This window comes from Punica granatum, unplaced genomic scaffold, assembly GCF_007655135.1.
Source record: "Punica granatum isolate Tunisia-2019 unplaced genomic scaffold, ASM765513v2 Contig00325, whole genome shotgun sequence".
In the NCBI taxonomy this organism is placed as follows: domain Eukaryota; kingdom Viridiplantae; phylum Streptophyta; class Magnoliopsida; order Myrtales; family Lythraceae; genus Punica; species Punica granatum.
The window spans coordinates 125,664-148,943 of NW_022204284.1; the positions used below are offsets into that span (position 1 = coordinate 125,664).

General features: G+C 37.4%; 2 protein-coding genes across 5 annotated transcripts; both read right to left on the minus strand.

Moving 5' to 3' along the window:
* Nucleotides 1-7,623: 7,623 nt before the first annotated feature.
* On the minus strand, nt 7,624-12,336 carry LOC116190127. Of its 3 annotated transcripts, XM_031519784.1 has the most exons (13): nt 12,177-12,336; nt 11,981-12,046; nt 11,351-11,416; nt 11,103-11,178; nt 10,931-11,008; nt 10,705-10,802; nt 9,867-9,940; nt 9,691-9,781; nt 9,033-9,190; nt 8,875-8,917; nt 8,675-8,740; nt 8,382-8,459; nt 7,624-8,013 (listed from the first exon to the last, which is right to left on the minus strand). In XM_031519784.1, the coding sequence occupies exons 1-13, from the start codon at nt 12,273-12,275 to the stop codon at nt 7,939-7,941; spliced, it is 1,068 nt and encodes a 355-aa protein (XP_031375644.1). In that variant the 5' UTR covers nt 12,276-12,336; the 3' UTR covers nt 7,624-7,938. The 3 variants fall into 3 exon arrangements, with proteins under 3 accessions (XP_031375644.1, XP_031375645.1, XP_031375646.1); XM_031519785.1 differs by lacking the exon at nt 8,675-8,740; XM_031519786.1 differs by lacking the exons at nt 11,981-12,046; nt 12,177-12,336 and adding an exon at nt 11,715-11,963.
* Nucleotides 12,337-17,596: 5,260 nt separating this feature from the next.
* Nucleotides 17,597-21,081, minus strand: LOC116190133 (tubby-like F-box protein 1). 2 transcript variants are annotated; one of them, XM_031519793.1, is made up of 5 exons: nt 20,832-21,081; nt 19,546-19,980; nt 19,372-19,459; nt 18,885-19,017; nt 17,597-18,749 (listed from the first exon to the last, which is right to left on the minus strand). In XM_031519793.1, the coding sequence occupies exons 2-5, from the start codon at nt 19,894-19,896 to the stop codon at nt 18,017-18,019; spliced, it is 1,305 nt and encodes a 434-aa protein (XP_031375653.1). In that variant the 5' UTR covers nt 19,897-19,980; nt 20,832-21,081; the 3' UTR covers nt 17,597-18,016. The 2 variants fall into 2 exon arrangements, with proteins under 2 accessions (XP_031375653.1, XP_031375652.1); XM_031519792.1 differs by having other exon boundaries at nt 20,180-21,081.
* Between the last annotated feature and the right edge of the window lie 2,199 nt (nt 21,082-23,280).

Sequence of the window (23,280 nt, forward strand, 5' to 3'; positions counted from 1 at the left end):
ATGGCGAATATCAAATCACGATGTCCCTCTTTGGCATTGAGCTTTTCTAAACCTATTCTTATATATATATATGTGTGTGTGTGTGTGACCAAGGATGCAATTGATTGTGGAAATCACTTCCCTTACAAGTATCACGAACTGTAGTCATTATAAAATCCAGTTAATACCAAATTATTGATTTGTAAAAACTGTTACTATAATAAATCAGGAATGACTGTAAATGCTCTAAATATTAAATGTTATAGTATTTATTAAACGGATAAAATGTTGCTATTAAAAAATATATATATATATATATATATGTTCACATTCTTTAATTCGAGATATTTCTGCAAAAAATATAATTCAAGAGAAATTCTTCTATTTAATCTGTAACTATAACTTATCGATATGTGAACCTTTTTTAGATCAAATCAATACATCAATCAGCTATACTTTTACATTTAACACCGAGGCTGAAATTCAGACAAAAGGAAGTCCATTAAATAAAATATATTTTGAAAGTTCAAAAATTATATACTATACACTTTCAGATATAAAATTTGTTTTCTTTTTTCTCAAAAAAATCATTCTATGGTAAAGATCAAGCTTGCCTTTCTAACTTTCTTTTCTTGAAACTAATTTCATATAAATTAGACGTAAATTATCCTTAATTCATAAAATTCATTTTCGTTAGTAAAATATATATATCTATATCTATATAATATGTACATATTAGTCAAATATATTGTAATTAAATGGGAATTGATTAACAATTACAAATTATTCAAAAGTACTTAGATATAGATTTACTTTTCTAACCCTACGATATTATGACATTTACCTTTATGACCTATTTATTAGTTGGGTTACTATTATATATACATATATAGATTAACATATATGAAAAAAATCCTAATAACTAATAAATGGGCACGAGTAGTCCCACTGGGTATCGAACTTGCAACTTATTGGTTACCATAATTGATTTTTATTTTTACTGCCACTAAATATAATTAGTCTACATCACAATCTTATCATAACAACAACATATGTAGTTTGTAACTTTCCAATTCCAAATGCATGGGAATCTTATGTGACCTCTCTGTTGAATCCATCAATAAACATAATACATTGTTTATCAATGAATATTTATTGAATCATTGATAATGAGCTTATGATCCTTTTCTTGTTTGTAGCTTTCTTAATTATTATTGAGAATCAAGAATGATCGATCTCTTGTTCTTGAAGCAAAAGAAAAGAAAAAGGGCACGTAGGCATTTGGTGGATTGTGAAAGCGAAGGGTGACAAAGAAAAGAGCACCCCAACTCCACATTTTGCGGCATCTTATATTATATTTTCACTTGCACCAAAAAATTATATATATATATATATTATATCTTTTCATTAAAATTAATATATATATATATATCTATTATATTTTCACATTAGAATTAATTATAATTCTTTTTCTTTTTCATCTTTTTCCCCAATCGTGCAAAGGGAGTGGGCTCCATGTTACATTTTCTGCATTTTTCCCGAGTCAGTCAATCTCCCTGGTCTCACATCGTATCTTTCCCCATGGACCGACCAACCAAATGAGAGAGAGATAGATGAGAGACAAAAATCACTGCTTTTTTTTTTCAAATTTATCATCGATGACATATGTGGTTTTTTTTTAGGAAAAAAAAATTAAGGTGCAATTATCAAAAGTAGTTGTATGGTGCAATCAAATATTATACCGACGTACCATCAGAGGTGATGGCCTAATGGTTCCAAGCTCACTCCCATGTGGTTTGGAGACTCCCAGATCTTGAGTTCAAATCCCCCCGAGGACATATACTAGGGCAGGGCTCTTTGGCTTGGATCTGGGGTCATCTCCGGCTTCTGTGAACTATACTAGGCCCCTGGTCGTGTTACACTAACAGGGCCAATGCTTGCGCTAGTTGTTCAGTTCGTCTGATATGTTCGCGGTTAAACACGAGAGCCCGAATATTGCATAGCGGGGGGCGGCAAGGTTGCCATCACTGTTACCCACCATATTACTTATCGAAAAATATTATATCGACGTGGATTGGTTTTAAGAGGTTCAGTGATTGTATCCTTTGAACTAGGTCTAGAGTTCGAGTCTTGTAAGTGAAAAAATCTATGCATAAAGCGTTTTATCTTTTAGTGAGCCGATCCAGCTTAAACTAGATTAGTTAGAGTACACTGAAATCTCGGATATCATACACATTCAAAAAGAATTATGTAAAATTTTCTCAAAATTCATGCAATTTTTTTTTCGGGTACAAGGGAGGCCCATGGGTCTAGTGTATTGAAATAGAAATCCTAAATATCTAATAAAGGGGGACGGGTAGTCTCACTGGGTATCGAACCTGAAACCTCTTGGTCACCAGGCGAGAGGTGCATCACTGTGCTATTCCCTATCTTGATCAAAATTCAAAGTTCATGCAATTTGGAATGGGAATGAGAGCACAAAAGATACCCCACGTCAATGTAAGCATGAGCACTACGTAAAATAGGTAATATCGATCAACAGGGTACTAAGTCGTGGCACTAGCTCGTCTTCAACCCAAAATTTAAGAAATTTCTAGGTCAGGGTATTATTTGAAAGACTACCAAAACCCTTTTTATTTCGGTTTCTACATCACCTGTTATACCGGGTTCTGCAAAATGCTATTTTCAAAATCTTTTTAGGAATTCATTCTGATGTGTTAGAAATATCATATGATATCCTCATGAAAGAGATTTGGCTTGACCTAACCTAGCAAACTGTGTTTGCAGTCAGCGACTATAACACAGAAACCTGGAACCATGGCAAAGAGGTTCTTATGTGAAGAACATATAAGAACGCAAACAATTTCTCCCGATTTTCGGTTACAAGAGCCCATGAACCTAGTAAAATAAAAGAGAAATACTAATAGCTAATGAATGGGTACAAATAGTACTACTTGATATCAAACTTGTAACTTCTTAGCTGTCAAGCAAGAGTGTACGCCACTGTGTTACACCTATTTTATTCATTATCTCTTTTCTTTTCTTTTTTTCCTTTGCCTACGTGATCAGGACAAAAGGCAAGGCATTCCATTTCTAACTACTTTGCATTATAAAATTTTATTTAGTTGTATAATAATTTTTTTTTGTTACAAAGAAAATACACGAGTCTAGTAAAAATAAAAATATAAACAAAATGAACATGTATAATTCCATTAATAGAAATCGAATCTAAAATTCTTTGTTTATTAAGTAAGAACAAGCTAGTGTCACTGCAATATGCTTCTTTTCTCGAGCATGCTGGCTAAAGCTACTACACAAATCTTCAACGTCTCTAACTAAATTTGACAGTTATGGGGCCAAAACAACCAGAGATTAAAGCGGACAATATCTGTCACTACAGTAAACAAAATGAGACAATATCACCGGCCACACAGAACCAGACATGCTTTTGTGCCTTCTCAGGAATTCAATTCCCCAAAATGGGAACTCCCTATTTCCTTTTTCTACAGTTTAAAGCCAGCCTAATGAACGAACTAAGGAGGCCGGGCCCCCTTGCCAATGTTCTCGAGCACAGGGCCTGTCTCCTTCCTATCTTTCCACGACATCGGTCACGAAGATGCTACCGGCCAAGTCGCAGAATCCGCCGGAAACATCCTAATTCTGGGGAGAGTGCCAACAGAACAAGTGAGAGTATTTATATGAGACATACATTGCTATAGGCCGTGTTTGGTATAAAGAAATGGACATAGAAATATCATGCAGTCGACATGCATTATAATCTCAAGAGAACCCTGCATTGATGCATGAGGCACCACACTACCACTCAAAACACCAAAAAACCAGCAACTCGGACCAAGTCCGAAATTTACAACTGAATGTCTGATAAATGAGATTACGAACATCTAAAGAACTTATACAGTGTTTTTTTTTCCAAATCCTGAAAACTGCGTGCATATGTATATAGGTTTTCTTGTAGTGTGTGTACACAAGACGAGATGATATATGGACATGTAGACATAGTATGTCCTCAATACCTTGAAAAGCCTTTAAAGTAATTGGTTCAGTTCCTCAGCTTCGGCATCTTAAGATGCAGAGTGCCTGTCATTCCCATCAGTTCGAGTGTCTGATTTAGTTGACTTGGATTCTGTGGATTGCTTTGAACTCAAACGTGGATAGCACTTGTTGACTCCGCTGTTCTTGCTTGAGTTAAAAGAGATATTCTGGTTTCACCAAAAAAGTTTTTTTTTATATTTTTTTTAAAAGAGAGATATTCTCATTCGTATAATAGGCGTTGATGCCCTGGAAAGTTCAAAATTTTCGTCATTTGGATCAGTATTAACTAAGGCCGTGGAACCAATGGTTATGGGACCCGAATCCATTAATATGGATCATCAAGCACTTTAGGGATGTGAGAATTGTGTGACAATATAATTCTTTTCTCTTTTCATTTTCTACATGACCTTCTTATTACTAGTGAACGCCACGTCACTATAAGCAGATAATACTAAAATAATAAGAATGATCAGAAGGAATTTCTACTTCGTAAGTTTCTAATTATTTTTTTCTTTCTTATATATTAATTTGGTGTTTTTTATTCAAAAAATTTGGAGGAGATTATAGGGAAGTTTTGAGAGGAGTTATTTACTAAAGAGTCAATACGTAAGAGAATTGAGAGTCGGGATGAGATTGCGAGAAAAAGGAGAGAAAAGTGGGTCCGAGAAAATAAAAAGGAGAGAGAGAGAGAGAAAAGTAGGAAAGAGAAAATTGAGTGAAAAGACCTTTATATCATAACCTAGTTAATTCGTAATTGGTTAATAGATTTTTATGATGGGTAATTTCGTCATATCATTACATTTATTTATTATAATTTCAAGAATTAAAAAAAAAGCTTTCTCCCTTTGTAACAGTACTAGACTCGGCGTTGGCATTGCTATCCACGGGAATTATTAATCAATTTACTTAATAAAATAAAAATTGATCTAATAATATAGATAGCTTTTTTTGGCACCTAATGGTATATAGACATTAAATAAATTTTCACTTATATAAGAAGCTTGCGGACCTTGTGCTATGCCTGTCTATTGTAATTTCTTTTATTATTCGTTGAAAATTCCAAGGAAAATTATAATTATTTTTTCATCAGTTTCGAATATATACATATTTTTTCTGTAGAGACGAGGAAGGAATTTTTATTAGCCAAAATTTTAATTTAATAAAACTAGTAACAGAAAGAAAGAAATTACTAGACGAGAGAGAAGAAAGAGACAATCAAGAATTGAACGACATCGAAGAGAGGGTGATAATGTGTCAATGTGTAAATAATATTTGCAAGTTATCACGAAATATAAATTGATTGTCACTATTTATGATAATTCAAGTTAAATTTGTGATAATTTGTTTGAAATGGAAGTTTTCACAATCTATGATAATAATGACTTAATTTGTGATAAGATGACAGAAGTTATCACTAAGTGTTTTGAAGTTATCACAATATAATGAGATTATGACAATTAGTTATCACTAGATATACTTAAATTATCGCCACTAGTGATAATTTGCTACAAGAAAAATTCCCGTTGCTACCGTAGTAGTAACATGGATAAGAGCCGAAATAGGAATGATATTTTGTGATATTGAGAAGTCATCACTAAATATATCAAGATTATCACATGTTGCATTGAGATTATCACTTTTATTGATAAGTTATCAATTTTTATGATAACTCATGAAATTATCACGACTTATGATAATTGAAGTGTATTTCGTGAAAATAATTAAATTATTTTAATATAAATAAATTATTTCTAAGAAAATCAATGAATTATTTTTATAATTGTTAAAATAATTTTAGTAAATAATTTTTTAATTAATATAGAAACAAAAAATATTGGTTAATTATTTTTTATTAAGCATTGAAATATTAATTGTCATATATTTTTTAATGAAATTATTTTTAAAAAATATTTTATAGTTAATATTACTAATGCTAATTATTCTATAAAATGTATTGAAGTAATCAAAGCAGTGATAGTTATTCAAATATGTGATTTGCTTATTCTTCTCCTTTTTTTTACTTTTTTATTTCAATTATTTTTATCTCTTCAACATAAAACTATAAAAATATAATATAATTATAATTTAAAAAGGGAAAGAGACGACTGCGACGGGAGGGCTCAGTTCACATCGCTAGCAACCTCCCCCATGTTTGTGGTGGCCAATGATAGATCCTCATAGCGGGGAGAAGAGAGAGAGGGGGGAGATCCTGAGCAGCAGGGGGCCGATATCAACCATCGCCGTCTGGGTGAGCTAGCTACAAGCTCGCTTGAGACGATGGTGGCTGACGCCGGTGCCTCCACCCTAAAACCCTATCCTTCACCGTTCATCGTCTTCGTCTCTTTCTTTTGTATTTTTTTTGGTTTTATTTTTCCTTTTATATAATATAACAGAAAAATTGAAAAAAAAAAGAAGAAGAAGAAGAAGAAGAAGAAGCAGGCAACCGGTAATACCGGCTGCCTGCTTGGACGGCCGAGATGAGGCCTAGATGAGCTGGCCTCATCTGATGGTAGGAAATTCATCCGGGATGGTCAAGGACCGGAGCGGATAAATTTCCTTCCAGAATCAAAATGCATGCATGGGAATCTGTTTATCTGACCTCTCTTGATTCTGTCAATAAATATAATGTATTGTTAATCAATGAATATATATATCAATAATGAGCTTATATGATCCTTTTCTCGATCACTTTTCCTTATCGTATGGACAATTAAGATGGGTATTTTGTTCTTGAAGCAAAAATAAAAGAATGGAAACTTTTGGCATTGGATGATGCACTGTGAAAGCGAAGGGTGACAGTGAGATCATGGGCAATTTCAAATGTTCGTCGGATTCTTTTCTGTGAATTTCGAATCATTTACACTGCAGGTACTAATTAATCGCTCGGTCAGCCGATGACCGTATTCTTGTGGTTAAATAGAATCATTTTGCAATTGGACAAGAGGACTGCTAATCCATGTTGCCTTTTCTTTTCTGCATATTTCCCGAGTCAGTCAAGCTCCTTTCTCCTCTCTATATAATCCTTTTCCTTCGACCGACCGACCAACCAAAAGAGAGAGACAGTGACGTAAAAGTCAATACTTTTATAAAAGAAAATTCAAATTTGGTTGTTAAATCTTTAATTAGTGATACATGTCTGTTTTAATTTAAGAATTCACAATTTTCACCAAAACAAAAATATCAAGATATTTTACGTAACTTTGGTGACAGTGTATGTATTTGGAGAGGAAGGAAAGGAATTTCAATGGTTAAAACTTAAAAGGAAATTAGGTACGATGAAAATGCACTGGGAGTAAGTGATTAAAAGAATTCCAAGTAACTCACCAAAAAAAAAAAAAAAAAATCCCAAGTTCAAAAAGAAAAAGCATTACACAGAACACACAAAATCGAGCGTCGTGATACTTGTTCTCGCCTTTAAACGTCAAACTGATTCTATTTCCAATTTTCGTCAATAGATTTTCCGGAACTCTTTTATTGAAGTTTTTTCCTGTTGCCCGTTGCATCCGTCCCTTTTTCAAAATCATTTCACTTTCGATTGACCTAACCTATCGAGGAGTGCTTGCAATCACTTGACCATGACACTGAAATCCGGAACCACGGAAAAGATGTCATATAGAGTTACAAATGAATCAAAACAGGTTTTTCTGATTCAAAGCGTCTTTGATAGATACAGCAACTCACACTATGTAGCCCGGAAACAGAGCATTTTCAAATCCTTTACATTTTTATATCGAAGGAACTGATCACAATACCACCGGCCACACAAGCTGGCGTGCTTTGCCTCTTCTGATGATATCAAATTCTCCAAAGGAAATGCTTTGTTTCCTTTTTCTACTGTTTAAAACACGCTGAACGAACTAAGGACCCCTTCGCCGAAGTCCTTGAGTGCAGCGCCTGTCTTCTTTTCTATCTTTCCACGACATCAGCCACGAAGATGCTACCAGAGTCGCACCATCCGCCCAAAACGTCCTTCCCGGGACACTGTCAGCAGAACGAGTAGACACTCACCAATGAATTTCCATCAAAAGCCACAAGTGAAGGTACACATCCATATACACTGCTTATGGGCCACACTTGGTATAAAGAATGGACGAGGATAATGATTCAGTCAATATACTGCTTCCTAGAGCCATTCTATTTCCTAAAAGTTTCCCATTTCTTCTTCGTTCCGCACACAGGAATGCATTATAATCTTCAGAGAGCAGTGAATTCATACACAAGGCACCACACAACTGCTCAAACTCCAAGAAACTAACAACTTCCAGCCACGATTGATGCAATTCCTAACTCAATGTCTGATAAATGAAACTACAAACATGTAGAGAACTTCTGCAGATAATAAATCATACCTTATTGAAACCAAGCCAGTTCGAATCACCTCTAAACGTAAATGCTTTCTTACTTTTCTTCCACTGCCCACAAGATACCTGCTCAATGCAAGCTTGTTAGTATGAGAGAGAAAATTTTGGGACAAAGGGGTAACTAATTTCAGATTACAAGGGACGTCTGAACTGCTAGTTGGTAATAAAACGAATAAATGTGAGTTGGCAAAATGAGGGGGCTGGGGGAAGAATGCAACAGAATCTGATGAACAAGAGATCTTTGAAGTCATTGTTATTATTATTATTATTACAACAATCACCTCATAATCCATCCCTTGTATATATATGTAGTCGGGATCAACTGAAGAGAATGAGAGTCCTGTAATCTGCTAGGCGAGCAAACAGCAGCTTTTTACTGACTATGGAGCTCCCAATTTTTTGCTTTAAATCAAATTTGGAATGAAACAACTGCAGGGACCATTGAAGAGATGAGATTACAGGAGACTCTTATATAACTGACCTCATACTTTGAGCAATTCACCCATCTAGATAATGCTGACCACCTGTACTAAAACATTGTTGAGTGTCTGCTGACCAAGTAATAGAAATCAAACATCTCGTAGATTTTCTAGAGTTTTCATGATTAAATACTAAAAAGATGAAATAGACATTCTTGACCTGCGAGGATCATATATGGTCACAGTGCGGTCAGCTCCACCCACAGCTATGTTGTCTCTAGATGAGCTGCAGACGGCATAGAAGATGTCACCTATAGATCCACAAATTCTTTGCAGGCAGCCTCCATTCTCCTTTATTCGCAGGTCCCATATAGTCAGCTGCAGGATTCCAGACAATGACTAATTGGGAATTCGAGAAGATGGTTGCTAATTGGCTATCATCAAACCAGTCAAGAAAAGCAAGATTTGTTTCATGGTTCAATATTTCCAGAATTAGACAAGTCCAATTACTTGCTCAAACATCATTTCAGGAAAAACTAAAATTACTTCTAATAAAAGACTGGCCGATACAGAATAGTCTCGGGGATATCAATGCTCGTCTGATCTTATTTGAAGAATGGGCCCTCGATGTGAGCCGTCAATTTAATAACTTTCCATAGTAAGTAAGTCGATACCAACCTTGTAAAGCAGTTCCATACAGACCTAACCTCATGTAAAAAGTTCTAACTCGATTTCGTTCTAGTTGAGAGAAGTGATTGGCTCTATCTTATAAAGTTCACATTAATTGACAACAGGTTTTAATTATCGAAAATCCTTCAGGCTGGTGGGTGACATGCTTATGAAAACGAGACAAAACTAGGTGTCGCCAATGGGCAAACCTGACATCCTTCAGTGACAGCAAGTATCGAATTTCCACCCCCATTACTGCCTAAGTTCTGTACGAAGTTCAGCGAAGATGGATACCACAGGCTGAAAGACGATTAGGTAGATAAGAAAACATTATAATCAAAGATGACGAGTGGGAAGGAGAAGAAATGCATTGTCAAAGACTTACGTTCGCAATGTCCGGAGATGGATATCCTGGTCATAGATATCGATGCTTTTGCTGAAGCTTCGTGCAACAGCTGCCTGCATTTTTGGAGCAGTTAGTGAAACTAAGGAATTGATCACATAGCACTTGGGCGTTTCAATCAAGGGTGTAAAAGATAGCATATAACAGTTCATTCTTAAAATATATGTACAGCAGATCATTGTTCTGGAATTTGGCCTTCATTCAGATGTTATCGGATGACCATTAATGAATATGATGAACCAATAAATAGCAATTGACATGAGGATCTCTAATAGTTAATCCATGAACTTAAATCCTTCAATTTCATGATAGAACAAAGAACTATTTTTGTCACGAATCCTGAATGAACAACTGAATGGAAGGGCAACCAAAACAGGTCCTGGTGCCATAAGAAGCACGAAGAGAGAAAGGAAAAGGCGTCCAAGAGAGAGAAAAAGCCGTGCAGCATGTCCAAAAGCTTCTCAGTACAAGACTATTTAAGCTGAAGACAACACATGATTGTCAACTATCATCCACACAACAAATTCACAGAGGAAATATGCCAAGCAAAGGGTGACATTGATTTGGAGAAAAGAATTATTCAGTGAAGATAGTTTATAGTTTAAAAGATAAATATTTTGGATGGACCGATAACCTGTTTAGATGCCAAAACTTCTGTGCCGTGTTTTGTACAGAAAAATGAAAGTGTTATGGAATGGAATCGCCACATAAGGCTGGATCCCCTCATGCAGTGACTCCATTCCCTTCCTTTAGACCAATGAGATCTTAGAAGTCAAAGGAATAAATAAATCAGCACAAGAGTTGGGCACAGGTCACTTACCATGGACCAATGACTTGGACTGAAGCACACTCCAGCCCAGCTGCCCTCACCGACACCACAATCTTGAGGCAAAACCGAGTACGTGATCTTGTCCACATCTGAAAATTTTAAATGGGAATAGATAGAAAGCATAACCACCATAGGCCATGAAAATAATATGGATTTTATAGTTTTGATAAATTAGAGAAACTACAACTCATACAGCAAGAAGGCAAGTAAAACTTACTTTTACCACTGATATCAAGTTTGGAAACAATGAGGTGGCCATAAGAATCCACGCTTCCCAAAATCAAGTGACCAGTGCCTATATGTCATGAAAAAACAATGTGAAGATCCATTACTTCACATTTTCGAAAAACTAAACATAATCTGTGACTTGCAAAAAAGAATCTTCTCACTGTCAGTTTCGGCAAGAACTATGCTTTGAATTTCCGAACGATGAGGGCATCGATTGACTAATACAGAATCTGTAATCTTCAAATAGGCAACATGATCAGTTACACTATTAATACCCAAAGTGAATAAAGACAGGAGCGATAGAATGCAGATTTTCCAAATGGGCCAGAAGAAATTGGAATTCGTTTATGGTTCAAATTCGGCAATAATTGTGAAAGCCAGAAAGTGAACTTAGAGGGTCACAGGATACCTGCGTGTGAAAAGGAATCAGGAGGTTGTCTTTGCCCTCACTAACCAAAGCATCCTCAGAAGGCACCTACAGAACAATCTTCAAACATAACCAAATTGCACATCCGAAATTCACAGAAACTGCCTTCTTTACGAACAAATTGTGTGCGCCATTTTGGCACTCATTTGGAGTATTCAGAATGAAAACATGACTATCCAGAGCAGTACAGTTGTTTTAAGAAACAATTACTCAAGCGTCTCTTCCACTCGCATTGAGTTCGACAATGGGACCACTTTTGCACCCCGAAAAAGGTTGAGTCTCAGCTAACTTAGCACCACAGCCCGACATAACACTATCTATTGATTTAACAGGAATGGCAGATGACCTTGCAAGTCAGTTGTTCCGACACCATTCTTCAGAGGGCAAAATGAGATTCTACGAACTAACTTGGCAACAAATCATTAAGGTTTCTCGCAGAGTCCACGTCATTTGGCCCGAAATCAACCGAAAGAATCCAATCCATAATTGCCCATTTCATATGATGGCCACAAGCAGCTCGTGCGCGAAAAGCAAAATCAAAACTTTAGACTGAGAAATGAAATCCCCCACATACGACGATGAAAGCAAGTAAAAAGGAATCCGAATCTCGACCTTGAGTTTATAAACATTGCAGCCGGAGGCAATGTAAACACAGCAAGCAGAGCCATCCTCGTCCACCTGAACAAGCCAGAGCAGTGAGAAGTCAATCAGAAATTTGACAGAGACAGAGGAGGAGACGAGAGTATTTAGGGTTTTGGAAGAAGGGGGGGTGGCGGAGAAATGGAAGAAGGGCTGTGCTGTACTGTACATGGAGAGCGAGGCGGGTGGATTGGAGGCTCCCCGGAGATGGGTTCTGAATCAGAGACGGAGGCACCGACGCCTTCAACAGACTCTTCGCCTCCAGCATTGATAATGGCGGGAAGGGAACCCGTCATGGACATTGACTGAAGCAGCGCCACATTTATATGGGAAGGTCTATTGATGCAGCATAGTAAATTACTCTAAAGATGCGTTAAAATGGTAAATCATGGGTATTTTAAGATATTATTGTCATTACCAGAGAGGATAAATTACATAGCTTGAAAAACTATATCAATGGGGAATTATATGGTGCAATCAATAAATTTGGTTGCACTATACCATCAAATAAATTACTAATACTGCGTTTGATTTCAAAGTAAGATTTTAAAATTAGATTTTAATTTTAAAAAAGAGTGGTATAAATGGAGCACACCATTTGACTTTATATGAGTTATTTTGTTTTGTTGTGGAAAAAGAGTGATATAAATGGGGCCCACCCTTTGACTTTGTATAAGTTATTTTGTTTTATTATGAGTAGAATTAAATTAAAGTACGATTTTAAAATCATATTATGAAACCAAACAAACCATAAATGTGTAAGTAAAATTCTTTAAAATTTGTGTACTTTATTTCAAATTTTGAATAATTTATAGCGAAAGGTGTGTAATTTATTTTGAAATTTATTCAACTTACTTTATTTCTTTTTGTGGGTAGAACTTATTAATTTCTCTATAAGTAATTTACTAAAAATTCGTATAAATTAGTACGAATTGAAGTAACTAATTTTATTTGCATGGTGCTACCCAATTGTACCATAGACCATTCACTCTCAAAATGATTCTTCAAGTTTAAATCGGTCACGACTTTGGCTCTCAAAAAAATTTTACCACCAAAACCATCCTCTAACATTAATTTCGTCTATCAGAATAGTCATTCGTTAAAGTAACAAAATGATAATCTGATGTGGCCTCCTATTTAAATTGACAATGTTATTTAATCTCAAACTCTAAAATTTACGCCATTTTTCTCTTTTAAAAAAATGGCAAAAAAAAAATTTAATAAAGGGGAGCTCCCACCAAAGCTCTCCCCTCTATATTCTCTCCCTTATAAGAGAGAGGGAATAGCGAGAGAGCTCTGGCAGGGGCTCCCCCACCGATGAACACCCTAGTAGGCGGGTCGTTGAAGGCCTGAGAAGTCAATTGCAACTTCGCTCGGGGTGAATCGCAGGCAGGGGAGCTCTTGCCAAGCTACCCGGTTCTCTCTCTCTCTCTCCGAAAGGGAGAGGGAGCAAAGGTATCACAGGTGGGGGAGCTTCTACCATGGTACATCTTTTTTAATTGGAATTAGTTTAATTCACGTGTCGCGTGGTAATTTTTTTGTCAATTTTTATAGGATCTAAAGTAGGTAATTAACACATAATATATATGAAGAAAAAATATATAAAATAACTACATGTTTTTACCAAGTAGACCTAACAAATGATAGAAATCGTGGGCGTAGACAAATATGTAATCCGGCCTAGTAGAAATGCGTATAACAATATTCATGTAATATAACTCTAATAGCATTGGCCCAATGATTAAAGGAAGCAACTTCATCGATGAAGATCCAAGTTTTTGTGCCTTGTATTTATAGGGATATCGGACATTGAACTTGAATAATATCACATGCATCGAGGGGTGCTCTCCAATTATCGAGAAATTTTTTATTTTTCAAGAAATTTAGTTATATATTATTACTTACAAATGATACGGAAACATAATTAAAATGCGTAGAATATGATACAAGCAAATTATAATGTAAGTTCATTGAACTGAAATAGAAAGGTCAATGCAATATAGAGCTGAGAGTTTGTAATTTCGTTTATGTTGTACTTTTTGTCTATGTGCGCCCAACTTTTATATATTATAAGTGATTTGATATCTCTCAATCTATAATGAACTACATGCACAGTAAGATATCAAAGCGAAACTTGAAAAGTGAACTTTAATGCTGATGGGGTTCTCTCTTGATTTATCGTTATCTCAAGTTCAATCCCTAACCTGACCAAGTATGGACTGAAACGATATGCTTACAACTGATATGTAAAATTTCTCATAAAATAATTGTGGTTTATGATACATATATACATATATACATATATATATATATATATATATATTTTTTTTTTTTTTTTTGCTTGAGAATTGTTGTAAATATTTGATGTAAACATGACAAAACTATATGAAATGGCAATCCTAGTACTTCTTATCGAAGTACCTGTTTATCCTTATTCATAAAGGAGAATGAAATGACTTGAAATGAGTGAAATCTCCACTTGGGCACATCGGCCATCTTCATGTGACAATTGACCATGTTCATGTGCCCATCTTCATAATTATTAGTATTATCTTCTAAAAAGTTTAAAAAAGAAAAAAGTGATGGAAGTCCAATGGCTATTCCTTTTCTATTCTTTAACCACTACAGTATTCATGTATTCCCTAGGATCATACATCGAGTGCTCCACCAACTCTTTTCTTCAACCTCTCTCTCTCTCTCTCTCAAATCAATTGATATCTTATATATATTACTCAAAGTATAATTAGAACAATCTCTCTCTTTGAGATACGGATTCGTTTTGAGGGAAAAGAAAATCTCCATTGTGCAAAAGGGAGATGTTCTCTTCATGGGTAAAGCGGGGAAGATGATTATGTGGTGATGATTATAATATCGACAGTGGGAGGATCCCTTGGTGGACCCTGATTTTGACTTTTTATTGAGGAGTAGGCCTTTCAAACTATACGAAATTTCCAGAGGGTTTGGTCATGGAAGATCCAAGTAACCATATCGAAGTTCGACATCGCTGCTTCCTTCTTTTGTTGGACGGACAAGGACTGCCCCAGACCCGCACTCCATGCACGCCTTGACGACTCCACCTCTTCCGCCATATCAAAAAACAGGCGAATCTCAGTACTTTTAGGACAAATTTGTGGCATGAACTGAAGAGGATTAGATCCTCCTTCGGCATGATTACCAATTGTGAATCACTTACCACCTCGATGGAACAAAATGTTATTAATTCTTAGCAAATTGTCTAGTTGTATATACATTGCATAGCCAGGACCATGTTCCCAAATTGTTGAATCTATTAATTAGAGATTCTTCCCTAATCTAAGCCCCGCTCACTAACTAGATCAATGCACCGAATTCCAAATTCCGAGAATAAAGTTATCGGTTCAACCGGAATTCATAACTGTAATCAGTTTTTCCCTGGTGTTTATGAGTATCCAGCTTTCTTGCTATCTACATGTGAATAGGAAAACCCTGCTCACATAGCTTTTCCAACTATTTGCAGGAACCAACCATAATAATAATAATGAGAAAATAATGGGTGAGGAAAACACAACTATTTGGTTGTGTAAGACTCCACTCATGAATAACACGTGTAAGATAAGAAAGAGAGAGAGTATATGGTGGGACACTTGTCATTCAGGAGTGAAGTTTTACACAAGTACACACCCAATATCTTCGGGTATCTATAGAGAAGTAAAAGGCAGGGCGTTCTTTCTGAGCTGTGAGCTGTGAGCTGTGAGTATAGGAATCAAAGGGGTCAGTGCATGCCAAAGGAATCCACTGACCACACACATCACCATTTCAGGAATGAAATGATTCTCTCAGCTTTCCCCTTCTGTTAAATTAAAATCACCATTTTGTTTTTCTCCCCTTTCATACATACCTGTCAGGGATGGGTCACATACACACGAGACCCATCGATGATATTTTTTTTAATTTGTTTTACGACCAGGCATTGGCATGGCCTTTCGCTTTCTCGATATGGGATTATATCTTAATAATAGCGAATCACCCCGCTTTTCCAATGTTTATTGTCATCTGTATAACTTTTTAGTTTAGCCGCTGCTGACTTCCACCTGCAATCTCTTGTTTTGAGCTACCTCACTTGTTAATTCCAAAGGACCACACACACATATATATATATATATGTTATCTTTCTTTGTATAAATATAACGAGAAAGAGACAGGGGATGGAGTGGGGGAGACATTCATCTACATCTTCTTCTTCTTCTTCTTCTTCTTCTTCTTCTTCTTCCTCTTCTTCTTCCTCTTCTTCTTCTTCTTCTTCTTCTTCTTCTTCTGCTTCTTTTGATCCTCTGAAGTGCTGATGATGGAAGGCGAGGGAGCTCGGAGAGAAGAGACATGGAGTCTCTTCAAGCCTCCATGAGAGACAGAGGAGATGTAGAAGAGAGTATGAAGTGCAGATTTGGATTGGCACTTCCCTCTGATAATTATGCATAGGAAAGGAGATATGAAAGGAAAGCTGTGCTCACTTCTGAAGACTCTGTCATTCCTCTACCTTCTCAGCAGCCTAATTCTTAGCAGCTGAGACCCATCTGCAAATTTTTTTTCCTCTTCGTCCCGAGCGGAGCGGAACTATAGAAAGTCGACTTCCAACAAGCAACTCTTCTGTCAAGAGTCGAGATCGTCAGAAATTCAAGAGGTTTGGGCTGGCTAATACCTCTGGTACTTAAGAGGAATAAACGTATATAAATGTAAACTCAGCTTAGATGTTTCTGATCTTCATTTCTGTCGTCCAAGTGTAGAAAATTAAGGGAGCCAACTTAATTTAGTGGAAGCAAACTAGCCCTTTCAAGGCAAATATCTATATCCGATCGTAAGATCTAACAATCGGTTTGAACTAGCATGCTTCTCCTTCCAGTGTTGTATGTTCAGACTGCGATTTTTCCGGTAATTAACTCTTGGATCTTGAAACCTCCGGTATGCAGTATTAATACTGTTCAGTCAGCTGATTAGAAGTACAGGTCTCTATTAACTGACAATGGATTTTTCTAGCAGAAGATGATTTGCTCAATGCCGAGAATGTGTCGAGCAGAAAGGTTATGAACGTTCATTGTAGAAAGAAGTATCATTCACGATCTTGCGCTATGATTGTTCATTGAGGAAAGAAACAGTATGAATGTTCCCTGATGAATGTAGTCGCATAGATGATCACGCAGCTGCACTGTAAAAAGAACTATCATTAATAATCTTGGGCTATAATTGTTAAATCAACCGAAGAAGATTGAATTGAATGACTGGCACTTATGTTGAGTGATCAGCAGAACAAGGAGAAGTCCTCTCATCCCATCTCCATCCCGACTGTACGTCGCATATCCACGGAAAACTATCAGCTCAGTGCACGCTCAGTCATTCCGAGCATGAGAGTCTCTGGTGATATTATACAGGATATACGTGCTCGTACAAAACAGCATTGTAAACGATAAAATGAACTGTTCATATCTACCCAACCTAACATCACTTTCCTTTCAGAAAGAGGTGATAGCTGCTGGATGCTCTGCTTGAAACTGCCTGAACCCCCAACTGGGGCCCAGCGACATCTGAATTGAGCTCAGCAGATGAAGCACTTACAGACGGTGAAAAAACACGAAATGCTCCGTCATTCATATCTTTAAGTTCAGAAGCAGCAATTCTTCCCCGAAATTGCTAAACCAACATTCAACTGGAGAAGTCACGTTCGAGCGGAAATTTCCTGTTTGAACTTCTTAAATGACATTCTGAACGATAGCAACTACAATAGTAAGCGAAAAGGGAAAGACGATGACAGCATTTACAACTAAGACACACTTTGACAGGAGAAAAACATTAGGAAACAAATGAAGGCTAACGCAATTCAAGAGTTCTCCTAATCCCTTCTTTTACAGGAACAGCATACATCAGTTGCATCATCCTTGCAGACCATTACCTATGACCTATCACTTCTCTAAATTTCACAAACACAAATCTCTCTCCCAATTTCTTTAAACAGCTTACCCTCTTTCTCCGAGCTTCTCGCTATTCACAAGCCAATTTGGTGTCGAAGCTCGTCAGGCAGATGGCGAAAGCCTGAAATGCAGAGAGTGGGTAACGATAATCCATTGTGAACATGTCCTTCCCAACCTTACCAAACTGGAGAATGATCTTATCATGGTCGGTCTGAGAGCTCCCAGGCTGAGAAGATGACGGTGCAGGGCCAGTGCTATTACTGGGTGGATTCGCAGCAATCAGCTGGAAGTTCTTCACAGATGCCACTGTCACCCTGCCACGGAAGTTGAGGCACCAGCACTGTAGCTGCTCGTGCCATCTAGGTGCCTTGTTCTTGAGTACCAGAGGCCCCTCCTTCCTCTCCTCATCTCCGCCCTCCTCACCCAATGGCCCCAAGATGTCGGAGAATCGGGAACTGCTGAACTCTGTCGAAGTGTCAATCGACTTAGAAAATGACATGCTGCGGAAGGAATCCTCCAATGAGCGGGGAAGGAGCTCAGGCTGACCGGGGACAGACCCGCCCTGCGCGAGGGAAGAGGCTGGGATGGAGTGCATCATGCAATGCATCCTCCGTGGGCCCCTTGTGCCCAACACGTTGAGCTCGTATGTCACCTGAGCAATGTTGTAGCTTCCCGTGGGGACTTTCGGGGAGACTTTCTTAGAGTAGAACCTACGACTTCGTCCTGGTGGAGAAGAAAGCTGCGCATTGTTGTATGGAGGCTGGGTATCGTAAATTATGAATTTGGTGCCAAGAAAATTCGACCTGAAACAATTGTGCACGAGCAAATCTCAACAAATAGCATTTCCTTCATGTCTTACTAACAAAAAACAATGTGGTCAAACGGGACAACAAAGATAAATGGTACAGAGAAAATGATTGTAGATTAACCTTCCCTACCTTAATTTACCAATGTAAGTGCTGCTTGATCTTGATATGTTATCAACATGCATGGAAATTACATACTCAGTGCACGTTGTTCTCCGGGTGCGTTTCGCAGAAAGAAGGAACTTTCCATTCTCAACAAGCAGAGCTGCGAAAGCATAGCCAGTTATGAATAGGTTTTGGCCATTGAGAAAAATATGTATGTACTGAATCACGTATTTACGAGAGGAAACCTCGTGGTCAGTAATGATAACAAGTAGTTAATCGTCTCAAAGAAATTAAATTTATGTGAAAATTATAAAATGGAGGCACTCAAGCCTGTCCTGACAAACTACAAAATCAGTTTAGGAGCTTCCTTTTATTAAAGTATAAGTACCCGTAAACCAACCACAAAGAAGAAAGACTAAAGAAGCAAGCATTTGTTAACAGAAAAAACCAGTACAAGACAGCAGTAATACATCAATGTAACCCAATCAGTGTCGGCGGCAATTCTTAACTATACCTGGGTTGAGGCAGAGGAAGAGGTGATAAGTTAAATTCGATTTGTCCCGTTTGATAAAACACTGAATAGTCCCATCTCGAGGACCCGGCTGCATTACAGTTATGAAAACATGGCATTAAAGACCTCATCAACAGGAAACAAAACATCTCATTACCATAGATTGCCTTATCCTACCTGCTTCAATGAAACAGGGAAGGTTATCTTCCCAGATACCTCAGGGCAGTTAACGATCTCCTTGCACATTTCCCTCCACGACCTGCACACTCCAGCACAGGCAACTACGTGCTTACGAGCAGGCCACGTGCTCTCACTCGCCTCTAAACGCTTGATCACATCACGAAGCAGCTCAGGCGGGAGGCTGGCCCACTTGCTCGTCTGAACCACCAGAGGCGAATCGTGCAGCTCGTGGACTGAGCCCTGCGATTTCCCTTGGTGGTGCGAGCCAGGCAACCTCACCTCAAAACTCCGCCTTGACAAGCTCCCAAACCCATCCCTGATGTCACGGACTATACTACGGAATGACATTTATTCCAACTTTGCCAACGGATGCACTTCAACTCAATCTAATTGCGTAAATATATTCCTCTCCGGTCGATCAACACCTACAATCTGGAACGTTAACATAAAGTACTATTAACGATAATAATGAGCATGGCAATATCCAAATTCCACCAACAAATGCTTAACAACCAAGAAAAAAAAGAGGGGGAAACAATACAGATATGGGAAAAAAGGTTAAAGCAAGTAAAGATGATTCCAAGGAAAGAAACCCACCCGACATACACATAAACAAAGAAGCTAAAAATACCTGACTTTATGAGAAAAATTGTTCTGTTGTGCTCCAAACCCCAATTAGAACTTCATATTGCTGCTAATTCAAACCAACTTCCCTCTACCTTAGGAGCTCAAGCAGATGATAAGCAGCTCAAGTGGTCAATCCCCAGCAGAGCAAAAACACAAACCCTGGTGCTCAAATCTCACCAGGTCCAAAAGTTGCCTTGGGGTGAAAGCACCTAAAACATTAGAAAACACAAAATTTCCCAATACCCGATATTTTTATTTTCTGGCAATAAAATATCTATATTTCAACAGCTCCGGTCACTGGTCAGAGACAGACAATCTATCATCCCCTGGTCAAGAAAAACTCCCCTGGAGCTTCCCGGAGCTACAAGGGCAACCCAGAAACAATTTTTTTTTTCCCTTTCTTTGTAACTTCCCCCAACTATACAGCTCTAGCCTGGAAACCAACAGAGCTCTACACTTGAAGAAATGCTCTGTTCCACAGCTGGGTCTTCAGAGAAATGGAACCCACCAAAGACCAAGAACCACAAGCAGAAAACCCAGATCGTGGAAACGACCAATTGGGAGCTCGGAATCCGACAGCCCCCACAAAAGTTAACGGCTTGCCGGGGAAACAGACACCCCAAAGATGCAAGTGGGAGCAGGGAACAGAGACCCACCTAGGGTTTGAGAAGTATCCAGCCAAGGAAGCAGCTTTAGGGTTCTGCTGCAGCAGCAGCTCACTGTTGAAGATGCACGCTCAGATTGTAAGGGGGAAAAGGAGGAGGAAGGAGGAGAACGAGATCTAAGCAGAGGAGTTTACACTGAAAGCAGTCCACCCCCTTCACAACTCACAAGATCTCTCTCTCTCTACAGACTCGGTCTGAAATGGCTTTCTCTCTCTAAAACTGTCTCTCTGTGACCGGGAGACACGACCCCCGGCATTTTATTAAATCCCAATTCGCAAATTACCATTTTTTAATCAACAAATAATATAATAAAATAAATATTATTTGGTGTGAAAATTTGTGAGAGACATTGATTCGTAATTTCAAGACATCGAACATAAAAGTTATTTTTATTTCTCATAAACACTTTATCTGGACTCGAACTTATTTTTCCTTTTAATGGATTAGAACTGCTTATTAAGCAAAAACATTACGTTGGTAATATAAAATAATAATAGTCACGTGTCTTTTTCTTTTTGTTTTTATTTTTTTTTCTGCTCTGGATAACCCTTATGTCGTTAAGCAAAGAAAATGGGCCGATAAATAATAATTGCAAAAAGAAAAATGGCAAAATGTGGAGGATGAATTTACAATAATGCCCTTGACGGATTAGTCAATTTACTGGGTAGCTATTGACACGTGGCATTTGGAGATAAGAGTGGTAGGCACCGTTGGGGGAGCCACTCCGTCCACGCGGCTCCCGTCGGGAGAAGTGGCTGACGAATGCTAAACAAGTAAACGGAACGGACGAGAGGACTTGATGTCAGTGAGGGCAGGAAGGACATGAGATCCGGTGATCGCCGGTGCAATGCGGAATAGAAAGCTTATCCGGTCCTTTTAAAGAATCAGTTCTTGTTCTTTTTAACCGCTAAAAGTACGACAAAAAATAAGGATCGCAGTTAATCTTATTATTTATGACTATGAGGTCGGTTTAATCATGAAAGAAGGTCTGGACTGACTTTCGCGATTGATGATAAATTTTCCATGTGAGAGAAGAATGCCTTGTTCTTCCAAGATGGTTTCTGGTGTAACGTATAATAGGAAACTCACTATGCTCTTTTGAAACACCTTTCTTTGTTTAACTGGTAAATTCGTCTTACGATTGCAAGAGGTCGGGATCAGTTTTCGAAGGACGGTGAATTTCCCGTGTAGAAAAAAAATGGACTTACAACAACATGCACGCATTCGTTCAAGCAATATCCCTTGATCTTCATATGCTGTCACTGATGTGTTTCTCATAAGTAGTTGTATGATAAAAATTGTATCAAGCAAGAACTTCATTCAAAGTATAAAGGAAAAATATACATTTGGTCCTTTAGATTTCAATACTTTTCTATTTTAGTCAACTTTCTATTTTTTAATCGTTTAGATCCTAATATTTAAATACTTTTTTGTTTTAATTCTTTTCTTTTTTCTTAAGTCGTTTTCGTCAAATACCTTTGATTACTTTTTATTTGGGTTAATAACCAAAAACAATCCAAACTTTTCACATTTTAACGATTTTAGCACGAACTTTTTCTTTTAGCCAATTAAATCACAGACTATCGATTTGAAAATAATGTAACACACCGTCAATTTCTCCGTTAATTTTAACCGAAATTGCTGACGTGTACATGACGGTGCCACGTGGCACATGATAATGAGCCGAGTGGGTCCTACATTTTTTTAAAAAATAAAAAATATTTTGAAAATTTAAAAGATAACAAAAAGCCGATCAGTGAGGGCATCAATGCTGGCCCCCACCACCGCAATTAGGGTTGCCGACGACGACCAGAGTGGGGTTATGGTGGGGGATGGTGTCGAGGCCCCCACTGCCGACCATCTCATGCTCTTCAAAATCGGCCTTACGGCCTTTTTTCTTTTTCTTTTTCTTTTTTTTTTTAAATTTTCAATTTATTTTTTTAAATGTGGGACTTTCTCGGTCAATCACCGTGTGCCATGTGGCACCGTCATGCACCCCTCAGAAATTTCATTTAAAATTAACATAGGAATTGATGGTGTGCTAACATTGAGTTTGTGATTTAATTGGCTAAAGGAAAAGGCTCATGCTAAAATCATTAAAATGTGAAAAGTTTGAGTTTTTTTTTTTGTTATTAATCCTTTCTATTTTCATCCTTTCATCAAACTTTTTATTAGAGAATATTTTAACTTTGGTCTTTTACCTTTTAAAGTTATATTTTATTCTAATTCTTTTTTGGTTCAATTTTTCTTAATATTACACGTTTTGTTCTTATACTTCTATCCCTCAAATTCCCATAAAATGCCCACACGGCATTTTTTAAATTAAAAAAGATTATTATTTTAATTTCAAAAAAAAAAACAAAATATATCAAAATAAAAAAAATCGTGAACCTACTCGAGAGAATGAAGTGGGGTGAACATTTATGTCACAAGCAATCTT